General features: G+C 59.7%; 1 protein-coding gene across 6 annotated transcripts in view; it reads right to left on the reverse strand.

Moving 5' to 3' along the window:
- Window positions 1-25,945, reverse strand: part of RALGDS (ral guanine nucleotide dissociation stimulator) — a 48,703-nt gene that overhangs the window by 15,488 nt on the left and 7,270 nt on the right. Inside the window, exon 1 of one of the 6 annotated variants that reach the window (XM_083807391.1) lies at window positions 22,159-24,727. The exons of 1 other annotated variant lie outside the window; for it this stretch is intronic. In XM_083807391.1, the coding sequence (XP_083663517.1) occupies window positions 22,159-22,281 (123 nt within the window). In that variant the 5' untranslated portion in view covers window positions 22,282-24,727. Of the gene's footprint in view, window positions 1-11; window positions 6,083-7,370; window positions 7,746-22,158; window positions 24,728-25,945 lie in introns of those variants that run through there. 4 more of the 6 variants (XM_083807390.1, XM_083807393.1, XM_083807389.1 and 1 more) reach the window with 4 other exon arrangements.

Consider the following 25,945-nt stretch of genomic DNA (forward strand, 5'->3'; position numbering starts at 1 on the left):
CGTCGACTTACGTTCACTCCACCGAAGCTGGTGCGATCGAAGAGTGGGCAGGACCGACGAGACCAGAACCCCCCTGCCCCGAAATCCCGGAGGAGGAGGATGCCTGGGAGGTGGTGGGATGCTCCCAATGCCCCCAGCCCCACAGCAGGGCAGGCTCGGGTGCTCTCCCAGCCCGGTTCAATGCCACCACTGTGCTCCTGGGGCCTCAGAGGGGCTTGCGGTGCCGGTGGCGCAGGGACGGCCTCGGCGGATGGCTCGCTCTTTGTGCGCGCGTCCGCAGCAGGGTGACCCAGTAAACAGCTGAAGCAGAGAAAACGCACGAACAATCCAGGGCAGGGAGGCAGCAGCGAGGGGCTGCTGGCGAAAGGAATAAAAGCGAGCCTTTGTTCACCGGCCGTGCCCCTCGCACCCGACTCCCAACCCGGCCGGCATGACGTCGGGTGCCTCCATTTGCTGCGGAGCTGCGGGCTGACCCCGGCTGGTCCCAGCCTCCTCCTGCCACCCGCAGCCGCCGCCACATCCCAGCTGTGGGCTTCTGGCCACCCCTTTGCTCCAGGAAGGGCTGCCATGGGGCTGAGCGGGGGACATTGTGCCCTTGGATGGCTCCCTGCCACCTCTTCCCCTCCCTGCGGCGGCTTTGCCGCCTGTGGGAAGCTGGAAGAGGGAAGAGCAAGCGCTTTTGCCTTATAATCAAGAAAATCTCAGCTTCAGAGCATTACTTAACTAGGTGTCAACGAGGCAGTAGGTGCTATATAAGCAGGTACAGAGGCAGGAGTCAACAAGCCGACACCTGGGGGGCCTGCAGTCAGGATGCTAAGTCAACTAAGTTGGTCTGATTTCCACAGCTGAAGCAACTGAGAGTTTAATTTTAATTGGCACCTTTGGAGAGAAAACAACTGGAAAGAAAAAAAAAATCTAGCTGTTGTCAAATGCCTGAACATGCACTCTGGGAGCCCAAGCAGCGAGGCTTGGACCCGAGCCCTGTCCCGGGAGCTGGGTGTGCCGGATCCTGCACATCCAGAGAGGCCGTGGCAAAAGAAAGGCGGGTGTCCGGGGTGGGATGAGTCCCCCCCAGCCCCAATTCCCTCCCCAGTTACTAGGACCCTTGTCCCCATGCCTGTAAATGTGGCTCCTGCAGCTGACCCCCTCTGAGCATCAGCCAGAGAGGGACCTGCAGCAGCAAACCCTCTGCCAGCGTTACCCAAAATGTGGGGGGTGCCAGGGAGAGAGCAGACAGCTTCATGCTGGATTATTCTACTTTCCCATCTACCCTTCCGTCTGCAGGCAGTCATTCCCTCACATCATAAAGCTTTTTTTTGTGGCAAAACTGCACCAAAGGCTCGCTGTGCCACACGCAGCACTAGGCGAGCCAGCATGGGCCTAGCTGGGCTCGTCTGCTGCCCTGGGCTGGTCGGATGCCTGGTACTAGGGCTGAGCATCCCCATGGCTTGCCCTCCGCTTCAAAATGAGTTTTGGGGACAAATCCAACCAACGAGTTGACTCACAAAATGACAGCGGGACAGCGTCAGTGCAAAGCGGGCGGCAGCGCCCGCCTTCCTGCCCCGGCTCCTTTCACATGATGTTGCCTGGACTAAGATGGGTCATCAAGCCTCGAGCATTCCCCTCCTCTTAGAGACAACTTTTGCAGGGGAATGTGCTGAAATCTGTGGAAATGAGGACTGGGAGAGAGGGGTTTTGTGGGGTACCACCCCAACGAAGCAGCCGAGGGAAGGAGCGCTTTGTTGTGACGCCCACAGCGCACCACGGCTGTGCTCTGAGTCACTGCCGAGCACAGGCTGCCAGGGAGCCCAGCCCGGGCTGTCCCAGCGCCAGCTCCCACTGCGGCTCCAGGACGGGATCTCGCAGCCTGTGCCATCCAGAAAATCAGAAATCCCAGCGAGATGGCCACCAGCAGCCTCGGGCAGAGTGCTGCACCCTGCCCAGCGTGGCTGCCGGATGGTTTCCTGAGCCGAGGCCGGGCTTAGAGCAACCCAAGCCCAGCACACATCATTTCACAACCAAAACACCAACCTCAGAGGTGAGGGCTCTCAGCTTTGGGTCACCACGGAGACACGACCACTGCAAAGAGCAGGGAAACGCTGTGGTTTTGCTCCCTGACATGAAGAGCAGCTCTGGTAAGACGGGTAGCAAGCCCTTTAAAGCCAGGTCTCCACACAGGCCCTCGGCTCAGCTGCTGTTTGTTAAAGTGTGGTTAGCAGAAAGAAAAGCCACACTAAAAATAATGCCTCAGCATTCCAGATTAAGTTGCCTCTGATGACTTTCCTCTCCAATCTGTGCCGTTTGCAAGTCAAAACAACTTTTTTAAATTTTTTTTTCCCTCTGCCGCCAGCTCTGAGGACGCGGCCTGCTGTCTGGCAACATGAGCCACCTCCATCCTGTCTCCACAGTGCCCAGGGACCCAGTGTGTGGGGCTGGGGGATGCCTCACCCCATCCCATAGCAGGGCTCATCAACATACCGATGGTGGAACGAAAGCAAACTCACTGCTGCTGAGCTATGCGAGATAAACGGGCCGCGCGCGTGCCTCTGCGGTGCTTCATCCCCACCGGTGTTTCACTGTCACATAACTACCGGCCATCAGGTGCGCTAAACTCTCGCTGGTTATCTAATAAAAATGTGGTGCCCTGTAGGAACCTGTACCAAGGCAGCCCTGGAACATAGCTGTCAGCTTTAGGGATTGTTTGCATGTCATAACCACGAACCAAACCAAAGGCACGGAGAGGAGCGGCGGTGCTGCACGCTGCAGCCACCGCTTCATCGCACCGAGGGAGAATGGCGTGAGCTCGCTGCCAAGATTTGGGAAGGACTTCTCTCCTGCCTCCGGGAGAGCTGCTGCCAGGTGTTACGGGAACAAAAGGCCGCTCCACAAGAGCCCTTCTGCAAACACAGCATTACACGCGTGAGCACAGCCACTTCAGTGCTGGCCAGCCGCAGCACCCTGAGCCGGCTCGCCGGGCAGCGCCCGCTCCCTGCCCTTGCTTATCGGGCCCTGGGCCGATCCCCGGGGAGCGGCTGGGCTCGCTCGTGCCGGAGCTCAGGGCTCCATAACGGCTCAGGAGCAAAGTCCGGGCACATCGGTATTACAGAGGGTGCTGCACGAGCTGGATGGGCTCCGGGGGTCAGGGCTGCACCATGTGGTCGGTCCTCGTGCTGGGACAGGAACGAGAAACTCTGACAATTGAAGGAGCCAAACTGCTCAGTTCTTCTTCCCCCACCCACAGCTCTTCCAGGCTTGCACAGAGGTTGCGATATGATTTCAGCGCGATGCTCAACCAGTTTCTCTCGGGCACCAAGCACCTCCTCATATGAGCATTCACACTAGGCTCATCTTTCAGCGCACAGATGCAGAATGAAGGTCCCACAGGCCTTCGACAAGCAACACGCATTTTGGGTAGGCCAAGGATGCTGCCCTTGTGCCTAACCCGGCACTGTGCACAGGAAGAGCACGAGATAAACAAAGCAATGTATGGAAGGCCCCCCCCAGCTGCAGTGCGCTCCCTCGCCCGTCACAACCAGCCTTGTGTCCAAATCCTGCTCCTTGGCTACAGCTTTCTCCCCCCCCCCCTTGCTGGGTCCATGGGAGATAGAGAAATATTTGAGAACTGAAACAGCCCTGCTGCAAGTATGCATCCAAATAAAAAGAACACAACTGCTTGAAAAACAGTCGCTCAGGCAGCTCTGGAGATAAGAGTGCTAGAGAAAGTACAAGCAGGGGATGCCCAGCCTGTACATGTGGTCTGCAGTGACCTAAATAAGCTCTCTGCTCCTTCAATTACATGTCCCTCGGGGGATGCAGCGGCCGGCAATTAGAGAGGCAGAAAGGGTGATGGAGAAGCCACTCATGGTGAAGTCAGTCCTATGGCCGGACCAACTCGCACGTCCCTGAAAACAGGCTGTGCACCGGCCTGAAACGTTGGGTGGTTGCTGCCAACCACCCCAGCAGAAGAGCTGAGTAAGTGAGACATCCCTGCAGCTCAGCAGTCCTTTTGCTCCTTTCCTGCAAAATCCGAGCTCATTCCACCCCCAAACCTGGGCACAGGGAAGTGCAGAAACTCTCCAAGCTTGCATTTAGTTGTCCCTGCCTGGTAATCCCACACCCACAGCTAGGACATAAAGGGCCGTAGCAGAGCAATAGTGTGATCTGGGGGGCTCTGGAGGGTCAAGTGAGGACCCTGGAGGCCAGGTGGAGCCCAACAAGATTTCTGCCAGGGCTGCCAATCCAGCGCTAAAGCCTCAGTGAGATCCCAGTACCGGAGGGTTTCCTACCCCTATGGAAACAGGGCATGGCGGCCCCTGAGTAACACGATCCTTATACAAACACATTTTGGAACCTCTCCCCAGCTTCTAACGATATCAAATAATAATCAAAACTCCCTCCCACCTCCTTTCTTCCCCTCCTGCAGCAGCCACCAACAATCAGCATCTCAGCTTGCTCCCAGCCTCGCCGCCGCCTCCAAACCCTTCTGGAAGGGAGCCACAAGGCAGGTCCCCATGCGAGAAGTACCAGCCGATGATGTTCTTCTCGCAAATTGCACGGGGCATATCAGGTTGTGCCTCGGGGAGGGGAAGAGGCTGGGAGAAAAGGATCTTCTTCCACAGGCACCACTGGAAGCTAAAAGAAAATGGCTTTTAAGAGAGATCTTCACCCCTCCTTCTCGGCTATAAAGCACAAGCACTGACCTCCGAGGCATCTGGGCTGAGCAATTCAAGTTTTCGAGGATGTGTTTAGCAACTGAAAGTCTCCTAATTGTTCAGAAAACAAATAGAGCCAAAATAGCAACAATACAAGCTTTTTCAATATGCGTCAGCCCTCGCCATTTGTCTGGAGGTTCGGCGATGCCAGTCTCATGAAAGTTTCAGTCTGTGTCATCTGCAGTTGTGTTTACAGCACGCATCTCCACCAAGGAGAACCACCAAATAAATTCACGCTGTGACACTCACTGCTGATTTGGGCTGGATTAGAACGGAAAAGGACAAAGCAAAAGGTGTGCAAAGCAGCTTGGCCAGTCCCTCGCTAAAGAGGCTCGCTATAAACTTCCCATTCCCCACGGTTAAAATCAGCAGGAGAACGCTCGGCAGCACGTGGCCGCGAGCCCTCGAACGGCCACCTCGGCGCGGTGCCTGGGAGATCGATACCGTTGCTTGGGATACAGGCAAAGGGCCCTGCCACCGACAGCCATCCGCAGGGGCTCTGCGGGATCCGCGTTCCCCACCACCTGCCCAGCAGCTTTCCAGGGATCCTCTGTATTCCCCTGGGACCAGGCGATGGCCCCCAGCAGCTGGCACGGCCCCGAGCCCAGCTCCATCCCAGCGCAGGAGCGAGTGGGGAGCACAGCCCTGGGTTCCCACCACAGGGACAGAAGTGGAGCTCGGCAAAACAGCGATGGTCTGGGGGGGGGCATTCAAATAATTCGCCTTCTCCTCCCAGGGCGTATCTCACAGAGAAACCTTACCCGAGGATTACAACCACACCAGGCTGCTGCCAGCACAGTTGTCACAGCAACTCTGTTTTCTCTGCCCTCCCGGTTGTGCAGTGTAACGACAGTGAGCAAAACCCACTCCACACAGCCCAGAGAACACCACGGAGCTCTCACCCGGGAGCACACGGAGGTTAGAGGCTCTCCGAGCTGCTCGAGAGGCAGTGGGTCACCGAACCCTGCTCCCGGCTGTGCCTTTTCTCGCCTCCGCTCGCAAACGGATGGCACAGAGGAAGGAGGAATTTGTCAGCAAGTTCCTCGGGGCCGGGAGGAAAGCCCAGGCGCTGGGATGCCGGCACTGCTCTGCCCGTCACGCAGCACGGAGCCACGTTACAGCCCAGAGGGGAAACCTGGGCAGAGAGGACAGCAGAGGAGGGCTGGAGGACGCTCGCCTCTCTCTGCCACGCTGGGACCATGCAAAGCCACTCTCAGCCCCCAAAACTTTGCTTTCGCAGCCTCCATTCCCAACGATGCAGCCAAACCCCTCCCGAGGTCCAAGGCCTCATCCCCGGGGGTGCACGGGACAGCTTTCCTGGGGGGGTAAAACCACGACAAGCCGCATCGCCCCCCCCCCCCCCGCTCCTCTCACTCCCCCTGCCAAAAGCGCGGCCCTGCAGCCTCCCGGAGCGCGGCGGGCCGGAGAGGCCGGACTTCCTGCCAGACATAACACGAACCAGATGATGTGCGCCGAACAATGTCAGCACGCCCACCCCCAGGAGAAAGGAGCTGGGGGGGGAAGCAAGCTGGATGGTGTTTTCATGAACTCTCGGCAGAGCTGAGCACCAGGCCGGAGGAGAGCTGGTACGGCCGGAGCCTGCGCTAATCCCGTCCCCAGCTGAGCAGGACTTTGCAGTGCAGGTTATGGGATGGATCCTTCAAAGCAGGGAGAAGGAGCCATCGCCGCCGAAACGCTGGCTCCCTTCCCCGGATATCTGCACAGTAACGCAGAGGTTTCAGCGGTGATCCCCCCCCAGCCGCCCCCCTCCAGCGGGAAGCAGCCAGAGCCACGAAGCACATCTGCAGCTGGCTCTAAATCCCGGCAAAGCCAGGCTCCTGACCCTCGCTGATTTAACCCCTGTGCCGCCAGCCAACGGGGCCCGGGTGCTGCTGTGGAACCACCACCTCTGAACGCCAAAACCTTCCTCCAGCTGAGCTGCTCCTAACACGCCGCTTACTCAGAATCAATGACATTCCTGGCGCGCAGAAGACGATCATCCATTACGAAGAAAAAAGGCAGAGCTCTGACTCAGATGGTTCTGGGTGCCTCTGCCTCCACCTCCCCGCACAGCTGCCATCAACAAACCGGTCGGGCTGAGACCTCCAGGGGACCGGCTCTGAAGCGCCCAGGGTCGAATCCGAAGCAGCACAAATATTTTGCATCCTCCAGCAAAGTCCTCCTGGTGCCCATAACCTTCCCAGAGGACACTTATGGGGCTTGGATGAGCCTGAAGCCCTTACGGGCAGCTCAGATACGAGCAGTTTCCTACCTCCAGCAGCTGGTGGGCTCAAACGAGTTATTAGGAGCCCCCACTTTTAGCAATCTGCCCCCCTGCCCTGGTTGCTCTGAGGGGGGAGAGGCCCTTTGCTTCCCCCAGCAGAGCCCGGTCTGGCTGCCTGCCCGCCCCTCGATGGCCCAGGGACAGAGCGCAGAGACGAGCAGGGGCACCCGGTTATTTCATAAATGGAAAGAAATAAAACAGGCTGCCCCAGCTGTCCCCGTACCTAACCCCGGATTCTCCCATCCTGCAAACGAGCCCCAAACCACAAAGGGACGAGCACCAGGGCTCCGCTCCCAGCGGGCCGAGCCCCCCCCACCCCCCCCCCCCCAAAAAAAAAAAAAAAATAAAAATAAAAAAAGCCTCGTTGCTCTCACCTCCAGCGGCGGCAGGTCGGGGTCGAGCTGGGTGAAGCTGTGCAGCACCACGGGGCTGCTCTCGCCGGCCACCTCCAGCCTCACGCCGCCCCAAAGGCTCCGCGCCCGCCGGCAGCCCTCGAACATCTTCTCGGGGGCGGGCGCGGCGGCGGCATGGTGCCGGCGGCTCACCATGGGCACCGCATCCCCGGCCAGCCCCGGGATAAACGGGGGGGGGTTAGGGGGACAGGGCCCCCCAACCCTAAGCCTGACCCCCTAACCCTAACCCTAGCGGGCTGGGGGACGCGGGGGAGCGGCGGAGCAGCCCGGTGGCAGCGCGGAGCCGAGCGCTGGTTTCCTCCCCTAAAGCCTCCGCCCGCCCCGGGGGCTGGCCCGGCTCGGCTCGGCTCGGCCCCCCCCCGGGGACGGAGCCAGGAAAGGAAGGAGGAGGGGGGAGCTTGCAAAGGGGGCCGCCCCCCCGCCCCATGGCAGAGCACGGAGCTGGGGGGCGGCAGGGAGCGGGGGGAAAAGGGGGCGCGGGGGGGGGGCGAGGCACGGAGGTGACCCTGGGGGGACGTGGTGCTGGGAGGGGGGGGCTTCACGCCCCCACGTCCGGGGTCCTGAGACCACCCCACCCAAAACCCAGCATGGCACGTTACCCTAATAATTCTGGGTCTGCGTGGAGATGGAGGGCACGCGTCAACGCTCAGCTGGGGTGCATCTCATCGCGGGGGCTCAGCCCCCCCACGGTGCCGTCTGTGTTGGAAGCACTGCCCAGCCCCAGCTGGATTTTATGGGGTGATGGCCCCATGGAGATGAAGGGACATTTGTGGGGCCCCACGGCAAGCCAGTGCTGGGAGCAGGGTCTGACCCCATCCCCGTGCCAGCTCCCAGTGCGTGGGGTCCAGGGCGCCAACATACGGCCCAGCAGGGACACAGGGAAAGGGAGACTGGGGCTGCAGATCCCAGATTAGAGAGGCTCTGAGCCCCCAAGCCCATGCTGAAACCACGCCACATAACTTTGCTTTCAGAGGCAAAGAGAAACAGGCAAACCTGCTCGTCATTCACCACCCCTCCGCGCTGAGCGCGGCGTGCTCTCACCCTCCCCTGCCTCTTCCCCTTCCCTCCTCACACCCTGCCGATAAACTGCATCGCAGTTGCTGCTGACACCACCAAAACCCAGACTTTTACGCCTCAGCTCTCTCTGCACAGCTGAAATAACATCAGCCTCCCAGGCCGTCCAGCCCCGCGGCTTTATTTCCAAGGAGAACATGGAGCCACAGCCTGCACAGCCAGCTCTGCCCAGGGCACCACCACCTGCACCTCCTGCCCGGGCAGGAAAGGATTAACAAAGCTGCCAGGGCTGCAACACTCTTCAAACTTGAAAATTTACCAGGCAGGAGGATGAGCGAGAACAATGCGGGCTATTGTCCCGCTTATCTGGAGCCACAGAGGGTCAACGGGACCTCCAGGGACACCCTGGGAAAAGGGACCGAGCCCTCCCTGCGCAAGGGCTTTGCGCTGCCCGAGGCAGCCCCGTGCCTTTGGGATGCTTTCCTGGGGGCGATGCTGATTTTACCGCTGCCGTGTCGCGTGGAACCTGCGTGATACAGCGAGACGTGCAATAAAACGTGATGGTCACACACACCTCGTTTGGCTGGGTGCGTGCAGAAATCAGGCAGCGCCCAGCCGGGGGAACTGGTGCCGCCCCTCCGGGCTGCGGGGTCTTTGGGAGAGGAGACCCTGCTTTCCCTGGGTACTCGGCTCTCGGGCCGGTGAAACTGCAGCCCACAACGGGAATCACTTGACACTGCCCACGTGCACATCACAGATAATAGCACCACTCATCTGCAGCTGGCAAAACCCTGCAAAGCCCTCCAGCTCCGTCTGACCTCTACGGAAAGTTGCAGCTCTGTTTGATGGGCAATTTTCACCGGTCCCTCGGTTGACCACTAAAGATAGTTTCAGGGGAGAAACACTTTTGATAATGGATAATAAATAATATAAAGCAGGAAGGCAACTGAGAGGGTTTAAAAATAGCCAGCCAGTTTCCTTTCTCCTCTCCTGGGAACCTTCTGGGCCTGAAAAGCAAAACACTCAAAGCGGGGTCAGGAGCCCAAGTTCAGGATGTTTGCTCAGCGCAGCTAACCCCAAACACTCAGCCTTCAGGGGCCAAGCTCTTGAAAACCGTGAGACTTGAAACAAATAACTTTTCAGGGCTCCGTCTTTGCCTCTAAGCGTAGAGCTGAAAGGCAACACTTGGATCACACCCTCAAGCTTCTCTCCCTTGAAGGTCAAGAAATTTTTGAAAGTTACCTTGATTTTATACATGTGACTCCTGGAGCAGGGGATTTAAGGAAACCATCTACGATTGAGTGACTCATTAAAAAAAAATAATAATCATTTTACATTTGGCAAGCTCAGCAAAAGCTTTTCACAACACACCGAGCACTTTGCATTGACGTCAGCCGTAAATGTCCCAGCGACTTCAGCAGGCGCAGGAGCAGAGACGGGTGCAGGAACCGGGTGCTGCGGGAAATCCCTCACTTGGTTTCTTTCCATCACCCTGCAATGAGCTTTTGACTGAATAAACACAAACCCATGCACTTCAAAATCACAAACCTGCCCTCGTCTGCCACAGCCTCCAGCCCGCAGGCTTCCCCACGCGGCTAACGATGCGGAACGGGTAACGACCAGGGGCTTCTGCAAACGCTACGCCAGTTCCCGACAGCTTTGGGTCGGCACCTGCAGGCTCAGACCTTGGCTTCTCCCTCAATACCAGGGCTCAGCGCACACCCCGAGTTCTCTCCCCGGCACGTTTGAGCTCTGAGCTCATCCCACAGCCCCTGAGCACCCCGAAGCTCCGCCAGCCCTGCGGACAGCCGCCCTCCTTCACTGTCCTCCGCTGCGGGGCAGGGCTTCCCAGCGCGCTTCCTGCAGGACACGACTCTTGCTGACCCTGTTCCCGTACTCCACATCACCAGGGCTTTTCCCCATCAGTCGGGAGTCTGGAAAATCACAGTTTGGGAATGGGAGTCGCGACATTATCGTGGCTGGCACCAGCTCACGAAGCACGTCGGGTCAGTCCCCGCAGCGCTCCGTGCCCGGCCGCTTGCAAAATGGAGGCAGGAATACCTCCTCGCGCCGTAGGGGCTGGGGAAGCGCTTTGCATCCTCGTTTGTAAGGCACTTGGGAGAAGTGCTGTTGGTAGAAAAGAATTATTAACTGGAAGTTGGGCTGTCTGTTACTGCTTGCTTTGAGTCCTGAATCAAAACTTTCTGTGTGTTCAGATTTTCATTTGAAACTTTCACTTCCACTGCCCTCGCCTCTCCAAGGCCCAGGCTCAACTGGAAAATTACTATTATTATTATTAGCGTTTCTTATAAAACAAAGAACTAGCACCACTTCCTCTTCTACTCCAGGAAAAAAACCTCACGGCTTGTGCAAGAAGGGGCAGTGATATCAGCGCTGCGCTCAGTACCCCCTGCACGCCGATGTTAGGTTAGAGCAGCCGCTCCCAGAATTTATTTGGGGACCAATGGATCCCAGCCAGCCCCGTCTCCCACAGCCCCAGTTCCCACTCGTGATCACGATCCATGACAGTCTTTATCCAGATTTTAGGGGCGAGCCAGACACCGCTTGCCAGGGTGTTTTAGGAATCCCTCAGCCCGGCTGTTCAGACCCAGCGCTGCCTCCAGGTTTGGGGCGTTTCTGGGGCCCTTTCTCTGCCACAGGAGCTCTTTGTGCAGGCAGGGGAAGGCTGCCCGGGCTCCCCTGCACTCAGCGCCTGTGCTGCAGCCACCCCTGTTGCAACCACGGGCAGCAGGATCGGGCACCGGGTTGACTCAGGAGCGCAGCCTCCAGCAGCGCACCAAACATCTCAGGCAGCGAGGCAGGCTCCAAGTTATCGTCAGTGCCCAGCGAAGGAAGCGCACCAAATCCCCGGGCAATCAGGATCTGAACCTCTGCATCCCGCTCTGCCGGGCTTGGTTTCCTGCAGCCCCCCGCGAGCAGCCGGGCCGCAGCACCTCCCGCGGAGCCTGATGCTCGGCCATGGCAGCACAATTATGCCACCGGCCTGGCAGACTAACGAGTTTGCAGGAATATTTCCACTCCATCCTAGTGCTCACACCACCCGCTTTGCCACGATATTTGAGCATCTTCCATTAGGGCAGCAGATGATAGCGTAAGCCTCAGGTTTTCAGACCTGCTGACCTCTAAAATTCAGCAGAACAAGGCCGGCACGAGGTGCCCGGGGAAATCAAAGCCACTTTCTGCGAAACAACTGACCACAGCACACCTCGTGCGGACACTTCTGGGGAAAGGCGCACGGGGACATTGCCACAAAGAAGTCACGCAGCCACTTACAGCGAAAAGAAAATACCCAGAAAAAAAAAAATGAGAGGCCAAATACGACTGCTAACATTGAAACACGCCCAGAAAGCCAAAGATAACAGGCTCCATCTTGGGAAAAGCACCAAGAGACCTCACGGCGCTTCGCAGGGCGGCCAGCAGCAGGGGGATGAAGCGAAACAACCAGAGCAGCTTGCCCAGGGCTGGCTGGTTTTGGGGGAGGATCGCTGGATCCCCAGCAGCTTTTAGCACCAGACGTCCCCGTGTCGAGTGGGAGCTGCAGCCTCTCCCCTTCAGTTGAACTTCAGGCTCCCGGAGCTGAGGTCAGCGGGCATGGGGCTGCTGCAGCCGGACACGCTGCAGACATGGAGACGTATTTCTTGAGCCATTTGTCTTTAAAGGCAGCTTTTATCTCCCTATCACCTTTCTGCCGGAATGTTTCAGTCAGCTCTTTTAACAAATACCACCTAAGGTGCTCGTAACCAAAAGAAAAACAGGAAAAACATTTTTCTGCGTTGCTTAGCAATCAGCATGCGGCCAGCTCGGGGCTCCCAGGTGCTCTGAATTACTGCAGCTTCCACCCGTGCTTGCACTCCTCTGTCGGATAGTAGGGAAAAGGCAAACCACTGGTAGGAAAGAGAAAGGTTAAGAAGCCACAGAAATTGGCAGGGAAAGACAGGAATGGGTGTAACCCCTGAAGATACGATAAATTCCTTTCTGAAATCGAAACGGGCCCTCTCGTCCACCAGGAAAATAAGACGGCGCAGTGAGATTTCATTATGAGTGTCAGAAATACAGAGCTGCCGACTCCTGACATGGGGCAAGGCGTTGGCAAAGCACCCCTGAGCCTTGCAGGGTCCCTGCTGTGACGCTTCCCAAAGGGAACTCAACCCATAACGGGATTCCCTGGGCATTATTGAGCGTTTCCCTCTCCCCCCCATGCCCCCTTCCAGCCTGGTGCAGCCCCCTAAAAATCACCCGGATGGCAAAAAGGGCTCCCCACGGCCAGGTGGGGCGCCTGGATGGGACAGACACAGAGCGGGGCTCGGGCTCCGCTCACCTTTCAAGGTACCTTCAAGGGCAGCAAGTACATTTTTCCAGCGCCGGTAAGGAGCCGAACTGACACATTCAGCTGAATCTTGTAAAAGGAGCCTCTCGGAAACACGAGGACCTGGCAGCGGACCAACGGAGAAATCCCGACGGATAACGAAGAAACTTTGCTCATCGCCAGCTCCTTACCCTGGCACATTTTCCAGCACCATGAGCATCCCCGTTGCTGAAACGTGTCTGGGCACACGTAGGGGAGGGAACGGGGCCGCGGAGCTGCTAGGAGGCCCAAGAGAAAAGCACAAAGGCAGAGGAGCAGCGCACGGAGCTGATGCACCGTGCAGGACTGCACTATGTCCAAAGCTAAACATGGGACCCACGCAGGCTGCAGAGCCACGCTGAGCAGAACTACTGGCAGCAAGGCCAAACAGGCTCAGGGCAGCCCGGGTTTAACGCAGAGTTAGCCCAGAATAGGAGTGAGGTGGAACAGATTTAAATGCCAGATCCTGGAAATACGCGAAGCGGCAGTAAGGTGCACCGCACACACAGCGCTAATGCCACAAGTAAATAACTGAGGTTACTTAAAACAAAGAAATCCAGCTAAACAGGAACAGAGCCCTTTAATGGGGGATATGGAAAAGGATGTTCCAACAATGGCCCTGCATCTCCTCCAGCCGCACAAGCGTCAGGGAAAGCATACATCAAAACCCGGGCACGTCGGGAAGCCGCGGTGCAAGCCGCAGGGACGCTGGCTTGGTTTGGAGCGAGGGGAGAAGCCTGGAGGCAGCCGCAGAGCGTGGCGATGGCGTGGCTGGCAGCGAGAAGCCAGGGCCAGGAGCGGGGCAGGGCCATGGGATAGGACAGCATGCGGGTGCTCGCTGACGCCGACAGCACCTGGGCCAAATCCCCTCGGTCGGGGCAGAGCGCAGCGAGTAGAGATGGAAGGATCCTGCTTTAACACTTTCTGGTGTCCCCACGAGAGGCAGGAAAGGAGCCTGGCAAGAGCTGGAAAGGGAAAGTCTGACTGCCCAGAGCCCGAGCCGGGTATCGCCCCGATGAGACACACGGCCACATGGCTGAAAAGTCAATTAAGAATCGCAAAAGTCTTTTAGCCTTCCCAGGTATTGTCAGACCCTCAGAGGATGTTTAGAAAAGCCCAAATTATTTTCCCCTCGGTAGTAACCACTTGAAAAGGTTTCCGCTCTGCATTGTTTCAGCAGGGGAAGTTATTCCGGCGCGTCCCCCGACGGCCAGCACGGCTTTTTGTTGGGCTTGCTTGGCGCGGCAGAGCAGCGCTCTTCCCAACAATGCCATCCGCCGGTGGCACGGGGCCAGCTTTATCCCTCGGTTTCGGTGGCACAAACAGCCGCGGCGGTGCTGAGTCACGGCACCGGGTCCGGCCACGGCGCTGCTGGCCCTCCGGGTCGTGATTTACGCTCTTCTTCCTCAGAGTCTTGGCTCCGGGGATCACGGCGAGCGCTGAAGAATTTCGGTTTTCGTTAAAATAACAAGGTCGCCCTGTGAGTGCTGGAACTACTCGGGTCTCGTTTCCTATGGTTTTGTGTCTCGAGGCCGCCTTCGGTGCCTAAAAATGTACGAACTGAGACTGAAAATGTTTTTGTGGTTAAAGCGTTTGTAAGCAGCGTCTCCCACGTGGATTTTCTGGTGTCTAATAATACATGAGCTCACGCTACAGCTGTTCTGGGGGCATTTACAAGATTCCTTTCCTCCACTCAGCTACCTCCTTTCATCATTTTTGCATAGATCTAATTATCTGCGAGCCCTCCGCCGACTTTGCATGAAGCGGGCCAGCAGGTTGAGAAGTCACTCGGGGAGGGGGGCACAAACAGGCAGACACCAGCTCGCCGTTAACCTCATTTCGGTAGGAAAACGGATTTTAAGAGTTTTCTGCCTCCTCATTGCAGGGAAGAAGGCTAGGAAATGTGACCCAGGCGTTTTTAGGTGGGTCAGGAAGCAGAAGACGGGTGCAACGAGCTGCTCCCAAAGGCTCTGATCCGACTTTGGCAGGACTTTCGGCAAGCCATCGCAGCGCCCGGCCGCATCCTGCCCCAACGAGCTTCTCCCACCGTCAGCTCTCACAGCACCGACAGGTCGGGCTGATTAACCCACTGCCGAGCAGCCTGCGTGTTGATTTTTTTTCATCTCAGCAGTGAAGATCGTTACGTATTGATGGTTAATTACCCCGTTGCTGTTTGCGACACGCTGGTGCGGGGCTGTGTCAGTGTTTCCATGACACGCAGCCGTGCAACGTGGCAGCACGCAGGTGCCTCACCGGGCTGGCGTGTGCCGAGTCACCTCCTTGCCAAAGCCAGAGCCCCGTGGAGCCTCCCTTCGGAGCCTCCCTTCCCTTCAGAGCCTCCCTTCCCTTCAGAGCCTTGCTTTCCCTTCCCAACATCCACATCCACTTGCAAAGCTCTTTTCTGGAGCAGCCTCGTGGCGAGGGGGCCCCCCGGAATTTGAGGTTTGTTGAAGGTCTTGGATGGGGTCTGCTGCCAGGATGCAGCCTTGTGCTGACCCCAAAATAACCGGGGATGAAGGCCCACGGGCGCAGGGTGTCAAGCCCCGTGCAATGGGAAATGGTGGAGCTGCGCCCCGCAGCCCGTCCGTCTCCTGCCCCCTGCTTCCCTCTGCCAAACGGGAAGGGAAATCCGGGATTTTCACAGTTCCTTTTGATCCCTCTCCCTCGCACGCAGCGGGTGGGGATTAATCTCCACTTCCCAGCCCCAGCAGCTCGGGGGCTGCCCAGGTGGGACCCCCCCGGGCAGGAGCTCCCCGAGCCGTGACCGCGACGCTGCTGGACCCTGGGGGGCTGCAGCAGCTGGCTCCAGCCCGCCGCCCCCACGGCCCCAGAGGTGCCCCCGGCTGCTGGGGTCGGTCAGCCCGGAGGCTGCTGCTAAAAATGGCGTTTCCCCTCCGACCTCTCCGTTCACAGTTCTTGGTTTGTGCTCAGTTCCCAGAACGGGAAGTAGAAGGGCTGGGGGGAAGAGGGGTGGGTTGCTACGATGAAAGAAAAAAACCCAAACTCTCAGACCAATGCACATAGAAGCCTAAAGGGAGAAGAAAAGGACAAGCAGAAAGGGGTTATTTTTAGGGTTATCCTTTTTGGATGCTGTTTCCCAGCAGAGCGAGCAGTGGCCCAGCATCACTGGGGGTGTTAAAGCTCTGCATTTGCTGCCCTGTTGCCAGCATTATGGCCAGACACCACCAAGCACATCACACCGCTCACCTCAAACAGCTCCTCGATGCGCCCCGGCCGAGGGCCTGATCCTGCCCGCTGCCCTCAGGAGCTGGCAGCACCCAGCTTCGAAAAGCGAAGGCAGCCATCAACGGGAGCGGGTCAGGGATTGCCAGCCCGCAGGCTGTCTGAGAGCCAGGGCACTCCGACCCAGTGGGAGCCGGGAGAGAAGCAAGGACCTGGGACGAGGAGACACCTGCATGAGGCTGCACGGCAGAGGATGCAAAAAAAAACAGCAAGCCAGCCTTTGGATGTAAACAGCCTTCACGGTTCATAACTTTGGGTCTTCACTTTAAGAGAGACAGTTCCTTACCGTGTAGGCACAGGGGAAGGCGAGCACCGGGGATGCTGCTCTCAGCCAGCGTCGGTATCGAGGGGACACCTGAAAGCCTCGGCCGTGGACTGCGGCTCCCCTCAGCAGGCAGCCTGCGTGCCCCACGAGTTAAAAATACCGAGTATCACAAGTTCTGCCCAAAGCGAACCGTCACAGTGCCTGCCTGCACGTTGCAGCACGGCCAGATGACGGAGGGAACCGCTGCCCCGCCACGCAGCATCCACCACGAGCCACCTCCTCGGGGCGGGACGGCGCCAACCCTTGCTGAAATATTAATACCGAAATGTTTCAGGGACGCTGAGCACTGCGAGAGAGGAGCTGCTGTCAGCGAGAAGCACCCCTGTGCCCCTGCAAAGCCCCAGCTGGGCACTGCAACGCGCCCTTCCCACAGCCCCAAACCAGCCTCCAAACCCCGCCGTGGCTCAGCGGAGCGGCGCCGGCACGCTCATGGCACGCTGCCACGGCAGCTGCGCCCGCAGCCCTCCTCCGAGCCCCGGGGCCAAGTGACAGTGACAACGTGCTGTCCCAGAGGGACCTCGTGCCGCCGGGAGGCAGCTGCAGCCGGGGCGCCGGGACGGAGCCAGCGACCGCCAGCAGCACGCGGGCGCCGGGAGCCGTGCGAGGTGCTCCGCCGAGCTCGACGGCCCTCGTGGTGTCGTCGGGATGGAAAACGAGAGAGGAGAGAGAAAAACGGGGAGAAGAGAGCCCACCTCACCTGAGAAAGTGCAGGAGGCTGAGCCCACGCCTCTGGGAGACGCTTGTCTGCAGAGTAAAAGCTGCAAGGGGCAAGCTCTCACACTGCCCCCGGACTTCGGGCAGCAGCTGGGGCTAAAAGATGGGGAGGAGGAAGAGCACAGCGACAGGGCAACACTCCAGGACATCTCTCTGAACATTAAATCACGTCCAAAGCAAGAGTTAGGGGGTATCGCCACCCAAACCAGTGGTTTTGCCTTGACTTGTACCAGTAGAGGACACAGCACGAGGTGTGTTACCAAATTTTCTTTGCAATTTCTACTCTGCAGCTACTGGCAAGCACAGACGCAGCCAATCACTTACAAAAACCCACGGAAAGCAGATCAGTCCGACAGTTCTCCTGGAAGCATCAGCTCCTTCTGCACTTGCAGCACAGGGAGAATTAGCATTGCTTTAATCACACCAGCGAGCCCCGTCTCCCAGTCGGCACGTGGGGCTCCCCCGAGCCACCCGCTGGGGCTGCGATGACGAGTGGCCGGGCAGGATGAGTCCCGGGCACGGGGCAGACTCTGCTCGAGGCTCCAGAGGTCTGGGTTCTCATTTCGGTTTGGCAACCCTCGCCCGCCCGGCTGCATCGCTGCGGTCCTGCTGGCTGCTTATTAAAGTATCGCCAGCCCAGCAACGCCCACGGCCCCGTTCCCCTCGTGGATTCAGTCGAGGAGCTCGCACGGACATGGAGGCGACGACTCCAGCCGCGTTAGCACCCGGGAACCAAACGCAGCAGCCATCGGTGACCCTCTCCCCCATCCCTTTAGCCCAGGGTGAAAGCTCAGCCCAGCACGCCAACCAGCCCCCCCAGCAGCTGGAATTGGGAACCACCACCGCCCCCAAAGCTCCCAGGATGGCCACCTGCACGGACACCACAAGCAAGAAGCACGCCCGTGCCCCCTCACACTTGTTTGCACGCTCTGAAGCCATGGGGCAGCCTCGCCAGGGGGGTGAAACCCAGCCCCCAGGGAGGCAGGGGTACAGTGGGGGGGGGGTTCTGCTGCTTCCCACAAGTCCCAGGATTTTACAGCGCTCTCCTGGAATTCTGCCCTCGCGGATGAGGATTCAGCCTGGGTGACTTTTTCCGTAGTTTCCAGTTTTCCTCTAAAAAGCCAAGCGGTGATTCACCCGAGGGGAAAGGAGAGTTTGGCCAAAAGAGAGAGGATGGAGGGATTTGTTGTTTTTGTCTGTAATTGTGGTCAGGAAACAGTCCCAGCGCTCATTTTCAGCTCCTCCCTCCTGATAACATCTACCATGCACAGGCAGTGGAAAAGAAACAGCCTTTGATATAAACACGACAAAGCGTTTGATTCATTGCAGAGCTGTTTTCAGCGACTGCTTCGCCCCAGCGCCTGGGACCGAACCGTGACCCCCGCGAGCTCCAGCTCCCCGTCCTGCCGGCTGGAAGCCCACCCGCTCCCCGGTGGGCACAGGTGGGCAAAGCCACCCAAAGGAGGGATGCTGCAGGGGGGCGTGGGCGCTGAGTCTCTGGGCAGGGCTCAGTCACCAGCAAGGGTTCACCAGTGGGACGAAAGGTTTTCACACCATGCGTCCCCCCACTCGCCAGCTCATCCCATCACCCGAAAACACCCGCTGCGTCCATGGGAGGGTGCTGAGCCCTGGTGGCTCGGGATGGGGAGAGCATCCGCCTCCCTTCCAGGGGCGCTCATCCTCCCAAGCGTGGTGAGGAAGGCTCGTTTCCAGCCCCTGCACAACCAGCTCCATCAGCCCTGGTGCAGGGCAGATTGTCAAGGAGCAGACTGAGCCCCCAGGGCAGCCCCGGTGCCGCTGGTGCGCAGGAGACGGCGCTGCCCCGAGCCCCCCCGGGCAGGATTCGTCCCTTGCCATCTACACAGCACTCTGAGGCCGTATGGTGCCGCACACCGCTGTGCTCCTGAGTAATGGAGCATCGGTAACTCATTAGTGCTGATCTCCAAGTTTTTCTGCTACGTGCCAGGAGATGACATTACACCCAAGGTACCCAGGCCGCAGTCAGCTAAAACACAAAAAGCCCAGCCGAACGAGATCTCTGAACGCAGCGGGGAATAAACCTGGGCTACAGCAAACCTGGGAACGGATCGCTCGCTCCCATCTCCAGCTCCTCCGGGCCTGGCTCTAAGGTCAAACCAAGCTTTTATCTCCTCCTGTACGTCAGCACATTGGGAAAAAAAATAATATTAGAGGAATAAATTAGCATGTGAAATGTAATTTAACTAATTAGCCCACTGGAGTGGAAAATATTTGCTAACTGCTTTGAAGTCAAACCTACTGCGCTCACGAGGACGTCACCGAGGAGCAAGGACGGGGGGCTGAGCAGGGTGCTGGTGCCTTCACCCGATGGCTTCCCAAAGCCCGAGGCATGGGATTGACCCCCTGGGATGTGCCCAGGCAGTGGCACCCCAGCAGCACAGGACGCTGTTCCCGTCCCCACCACTCGCAGGGAGCAGATACTGCCAAGGAAGCTGACCAAGCGGCCTGCCGTGCAGCTCCATCCTACGAGGCAAGTGCCGAGGTGCCCCCAAAAGCCGTTACATCGCTTGCGACAGCCCGTTCATTGATTTCCCCATTTCCCAGATACAGAAACCGTTACTCTTTTATTAGCGAAGGTTTGGAAATCCCTACCCATAGTAGCACGAGAAGCGCCCTGAGAAATTTTGCAACTGCTCGGCTGGGTTACGAAAGGGAGGGACTGGCAGCCCCAGCGACAGCCAGCGAGGGGGACGGAAACGAGAGGAACCTCTGTCTGGTTCCTGGATGTGGCCACGGGTGCCCACGTGCCACGGGTGCCAATGTCCCTTCCTCCCTCCCTTAGCTGCAAAAGGCAAAAAAGCGGGGAGAGGCAGGGGGTGCCCCAGAGAGCAGCGGGGCACGGTGACGCAGCTGGGATGCTGCTCCGACTCCCTTCCCGTGGTGCAGGTTTGTTTTATCCGCTCCCATCCCTGCCTCCTGTGGACCAGCCCGGGCGCTCCCTCGCTCGCGGCGGGTCGGGAGGCAGTGCTGCTGGGCAGCTTTCGGCCGCTTGTCAGCGTGGTCCCTGCTTCAATCGGCCCCTGGACCCCGTCCACTTATTAGAGCTCCGCTCAGGTGCGTGCATCTGAAGTCCCCGTGTAACAGTCCCTAATCTTCTCCCAAATTCCCTGCGCCCTCTCCAAGAGGAAAGGCAAGCCGTGAGCCTGCAGGTGCTGAAGCAGAGCAGGAGATGCCACCCGGCGAGGTGACAGCGTGGGGACAGCCCTGGGCGGGCATGAGGCACTGACACCCACGGCTGGGGGAGCTCCTTGGCCGCCAGCGAGGTCTTTCCCCATCGCTCCTCGCCCGCGGCTTCCCCGCTGCGGGGGCTCCAAGCAGGGAGAGAGGTGCCGGCGCTGCGGGGGCGCAGCCGCCTCGCCCCCGCTTTCTGGGAGAAGGGAAGGCAGCGAGCATCCCCGGGTTTCCTTCGCGCAAACACAGTGAGGCACGCAGGCGGAGCCCCAGTTGGAGTGGAAAGGGGGATGCTGGAGAACGTGCTCCCAGTGGTTTGGGTTTCCACTGGGAAGCGCTAACCCCTTCCGTCCCGCACAATGGAGCGAACGCCCCGGCGGTGACGGAGGGCTGGGGACACCAAACAAAAAAATATCCCTCCCACTGTGCACAACCCCCTTAATTATTATTATTTTTTCCATTCTGCAACGAAACCACGGATACAATTAGCAGGCAGAGGTCATTTCGAGCAACCCAGGGCAGGGCATCCCCACGCCCCGTCCCAGGCGGACACCGGTCTCCAGCGCTGGTGAACCCTGAGGATCCCACAGCACACCGCACGCTGCGGGGAAACCCAGCCCCAGGTATGGCTACGGCGAGGTGTGAGCTGCTGACAAATCAAGCTAAATGAGAATAAAGCACCCGGCTGCGAGGTCGGCACCTTCTTCCCGCGCTCCAGCACCCCGCAGGCTGCCCTCGCCTCCCTCCTCCTCTCCCTGCCACGATTTCGGGGCGCGTTCCCAGCCCCGGCACGCCCTGCTGGCTCTGCAGTGACCGTCGCAGGTATCCTCATTAGCACAGCGGCACCCTGGGTGCTGGCAAAACCCCTGGGGTGTTTCTAAATATAGGAGGCTCCCTGCGAGCCCATCCCTGCAGAGGAGCTGGGCTGGGCTGGGGCTGCCCACCCCTGCCAGGATCCGGCACGGCGCCCGCAGGGGAGCCCTCCCTCCTCTCCTCTCGGTGTCATTTTATCCCTTTAAGCACGCAGGTAACGCAGAAGAGAAGGTAACGTTCACCATTATATTCGGATCGCTCTCCACCAGGAAAAAATGCAGATTTAAGGCCCCTGTGGTGAGGACGACCGCTGAGCACGCACAGCGAGAGCGGGGGCTTCCCCTGCTCCCCAGCCAGAGGCAGCTCTGCCCCAAAATGTTGACGGCACCTGGAGCGCATCCCGAACCCTCGCGGAGCCGGGATGCCGCCTGCTCGCCCACCGCGAGCTGGGGGAAGCACTGCCCCTACGTTGGGGTCCCCGGCAGCTTTGGGGCAGGGCTCTCCCCCGTGCGGTCGGGTTCCCGGTGTGTTCCTGCGAGGGGCAGAGTTAAGGTGACGACGGGCACCCTGAGCCACACGCCTGGGGAAATCCACCCCGGCGCTGCAGCCAGCGCCACTTTGTGCATCCAAGCCCTGCCCTTTGCTGCAGCCGAGCGGGCAGGAGCGGTGCCCACGGTGCCAGAGGGGCCGGGCAGGGCGGCCCCGAGCTCTGCCACCACCTCCGAGCCATCCCCAGCCAGGACACCTGCGAGAAACCTGCCCTTCCGCACTGAACGCCACGGCGAGTCTCCCACCCTGCGGGGAGCTTCCCCTGCCTCCCCGACTCCTCCTTTCATCTTGGGTTTTGCAAGAGCAAGGCTCGGGCTGGCTCCAAACGCAGCGCTTGGGGAGGAAAGGGCTGCGCCGGGAGGCGGTGCCACCTCTTGGCACCTTCAACTTTGCCACGAGTCCACCAGCCCCGGCCAGCGCTGGGGTGGGGTCACGGCTCCTCTCTGCCCCCCCTGCACGCCCACCCCATCCCCGGAGCCCCCGCGGGGCCGGCGGCTGCCTCGCCTGCCACTTACATCGTCATCCTGCACGCTCAGGGGGATATCCAACATGCACATCTGCACGGGCTGCACCAGAGCCTTCTGCACGTTGAACAAAGGTTTCGCCTCCATCTTCCCAGGCGCGGAGGGGCTGCTCATTCTCCTCTCTCTGCCGCCGCTCCTCTTGCGGGAGGGGCTCCAGCCCAGGCAGGGAAGCGGACCAGAGATCTCTCCCCGCTCGGTTTTCTCAGCGCATCTTGCCAACAGCTGCTGCCGCCGCTCCGAGCGCCCTTATTTCCTCCCTCGCGAATCAAAGGGCTGCGAGGAGCCGCACCAAGAGGCCGTGTGTGCGCGTGTGTGAGCGAGCGCGCCTCTGTGCGTGTGCGTGTGTGCAGCGGGCGATGCTCCCGCGGTCGGAGGAGCAGCCCTTTGGGAGCATGCCGCGGCACGCTGCCTCCCCAGCCGCTCCTTGCTCTCGGGGCGATCCCGGTGCCGGCTCCCACCTTGCGCTGGCGCGAGGCTGAAAGCCTCATCTGCATGCGCGGCGCTCGCGGGTCCCGCGCATTGTCCCCGAGACACAACAGGTCCTGCCTGCTGTTGATTTCTGCTTGCGATCAAACCGGGTCTGCGGAGGCTACAGCTTTTCCCTCCGGCTGTTGCGGCAGGCGAACAGGCAGAGCTGGAAGGATGAGAGGCTGTGAGGCAGGGAGCATGTCTGATCCGGGCGGGAGCCTCCCCTTTTCTTGCCTTCTCCTCTTCTCCATCCCCGCTTCCCATTGTCGGAGGCAGTTTCAGACCAACACCTTCCTGCGCTCCCAGGACCACAGCGAGGCTTAAATAATTCACACCCAGCGAGAGACTGGGAGCCCCATGGCACTGGAAACGCGGCGTGGCACCGAACAAAGGCAGCGAGCACCGGAGATTTTGGTAGGGGTCAGTTCTCCGTGGGAAGTTTCACCCAGGGGAGCACGGCACCGGCTGCCTTCTCCACCCCAGGGAGCCCACAGCTCCGAAAAGGAGTTGTGCTGGGGGGAGAGCGGCACACACCGGGGTGCTTTAGCTACAAAGGGCACCTTCCTGCAGCATTTGCACCAACCTTTTCACGGGGCTATGGGAGAGGCACTGACGCTCGCACCAGGGGTGCAGACAAGGCGAACGGGGGCAGCAGCAGGCCCTGATTTGGGGCTGCCCCTTGCTGCATACAGGGCAGAGACCCGGGGTGGTGCAGCCCAGTCCCTGCTTTCTCAAGTCCCCCAGCAAGGCTGGCTCACGCCCGGGTTTCGGAGCTGCACTGGGGAACCCAGCTGAGCCCTGCTCTGCACGGAGTCTCCGGGGCCATCTCTCAGCCTGGTAATATTATGGGAACTGCCCGGCCCTTTTCACGCTGCCAAGGCAGTGCCACGGCCCAGGAAACACCCCGGCACGGAGTCACCGTCTCGCTATGCACACGATGTCCCGGTGACTCAAAGCGCCGCACGCTGCCGTCACCGGCCACGCAGCTTGCCCCCGGCACGGGCAGCACCCGCAGCCCCGCTCCCAGGAAAGGTGACTCAAAGCCGCGCCGAGCCCCCGCTTGGGTTCCTCGCCGCCCCGCGACAGCTCAGCAGAGCACGGCTTTCCAGTAACAACCTTCCAGTAACCAACTGGGCTTGGCTGGCCGGGACTGCACCTTCTGATGGGGCCGAATGACTGCAGCGCCGTCCCGAGAAGCACTCGCCACCGGGAGATCTGCTGCAGAAGCAGACGGCAACGGTTCTCCCGGCATCACACCAGCCCAGACAGGACGATCCTGCACAGGCTCATGAACGACGGCCCCATCCCACGCCACGTCCACCCTGGGTGAGCTACAATCCCAAATCCTCCGGCGGCAGCAGCAGCAGCAGCGCCCCGTGCCCATCCCGCAGCGGTAACAGACCCCCCAGCACAGGACGGAGCCCATGGAGCGGGGAAGCCCTGCAAGGGCTGGAGGAGAAACTTTCCCCCAGCACCCCTCAGCCCCGCATCGGGCAGACAGGGAAGCTCCAGTGCAGCCCCTGGTGCTTCCCCGTTTCGTTTTGCATTGGGGCTTTGTTGTTTCCTGCAATTCAGCAGAGGAAGCCCACAGCGGGACCTCGCTGCTTCGCAGCTCTAACTGGGAAAATGCCCTTTTCCAGTAAGGGCCTCGGCAGGAACAGAGAAACGGCGATGCCTCCACCGGCTACAGCCTGCTCCTGGCTGCTCTGCTGCTGCCCCCAGAGAGCCCAGCTCCTGATCGGGGCCGTGCATCCATCCCTCACAGCCCCTGCCACCCAAAACCCATCGTTTTTGACTCGTTGGGACGGACCATGACCGAGTTTCCGTGTAGGTGGCCGCAGGTTTCGGTGACGAACTTCTGCGCAGGAGGGTGTCAGTGCCCAGCACGCGGTGGAGGCCCTCAGGCTGCTCCAAAAGCAGTGCCCGACCTCTCCCAGCCCATTAGCTACTTCTACCACCGAGCGACTCGCTCCTGAGGACAAAGACCCACCCGAGGAAGGCTGACCCCGGCGCTTGATGAAGCCCAGCATCAAAGGCTTCCACAAAACGAAAGAAATCCCACGGCAGTAACAACGGCAGGTTTGTTTACCAAGGAAATGGCGACTCCCCGTATCGTCCCCGAGCCCAAACGGCGCTGCACCCTGCGCGTGCAGGAGAGTGCCCTGCTTCGGGGAAGCGATGCAAACCCCCCGGGTTTATTGTCACCGTGCGGGGCTGGCAGAAAGGCAAAGGGGAAACAGAGCAGCAGGGCAAGTGGAAAGCAAATGGAAAATCCCAGCAGCTCTTCCCCTTCGATACTTATCGGTAATAGGAAGAGGAAACCCGCTTTCGAAAGCCCAGAAATCCCAGCCCGGTGGCATCCCTCTGCAGAAACGGGGCGGTTACAGGAAGCCCACGGGCAGACCTCGAGAGGCAGAGCAGGCTCGGACGTGCGGGTGGGTGTCCCGTGGGTGGGTGTCCCGTGGGTGGGTGTCCCGTGGGTGGGCGTCCCGCGGGGCTTCCAGGGGACCTGAGCAGGCGGGACACCAAATCCTCAGCAAAAACCAAGGTGGTTTTTTTTTTTTTGGTATCCTGGTGCTGCTGCAAATCCCACTCCAAATCTGCCTTGTCCCAAGTGAGTTAAGAGAACAAACCCCACTCATTTTTAACCACACCCTCGGTTTTAGGCGTTTACTTCAAGAAGCCGCCCTTGCACCCCCAAAGTTACGCTCCTGACAGCGGCCCCAGCCTGAACGAATGCCCGAGCTCCCCAGAAGGGACACGTACGCAAAATTAATTCTCAGTCAAGCCCACGTGAAGCACGAGACGGCCGTTTAATGGGTGCGGAGCAGCAATTACCACTGCGAAGTGAAAGCCAGCGAGCGTTGGGGGGGGGGGGGGGGGTGAGAACCAATTAGTTTTCTCGGGATTCCTCCACACATTTGTCACTTGAGGGATTCCCACTTCCACGCTCCCCTGGGGGTGGGAAGGAGCCCCGGGAGCCTCCGGGTCCCGTGGGGAGGAGGGGACGGGGACGCGTCCCCATCGCCCCCCGCCGCGGTGCCTGGATGCAGCCCCTCGGAACCAGTCGCTGTGGAGATGGTCACTGCGGCAACGCACGGCTGGGGGGATGCGAGGACCAGGGGAGGATGCCAACGAGGCCAAGGACCACTTTCCCCATAGAAAACGGCCCGGAGGTGCCCACAGGTCCCCTTTCTGCTTCGGAGGCCGCTTCCCAGCATCAGCAGCGCAACGGGGCTCCGCCGCTCGCGCTCCAGCTGCCGCGTCCCGTGCCGAGAGCGCTTTATCCTGCTGGAATGGGTCCCACGGG

The sequence above is a fragment of the Anser anser genome (assembly GCF_964211835.1).
Source record: "Anser anser genome assembly, chromosome: 21".
Lineage (NCBI taxonomy): Eukaryota > Metazoa > Chordata > Aves > Anseriformes > Anatidae > Anser > Anser anser.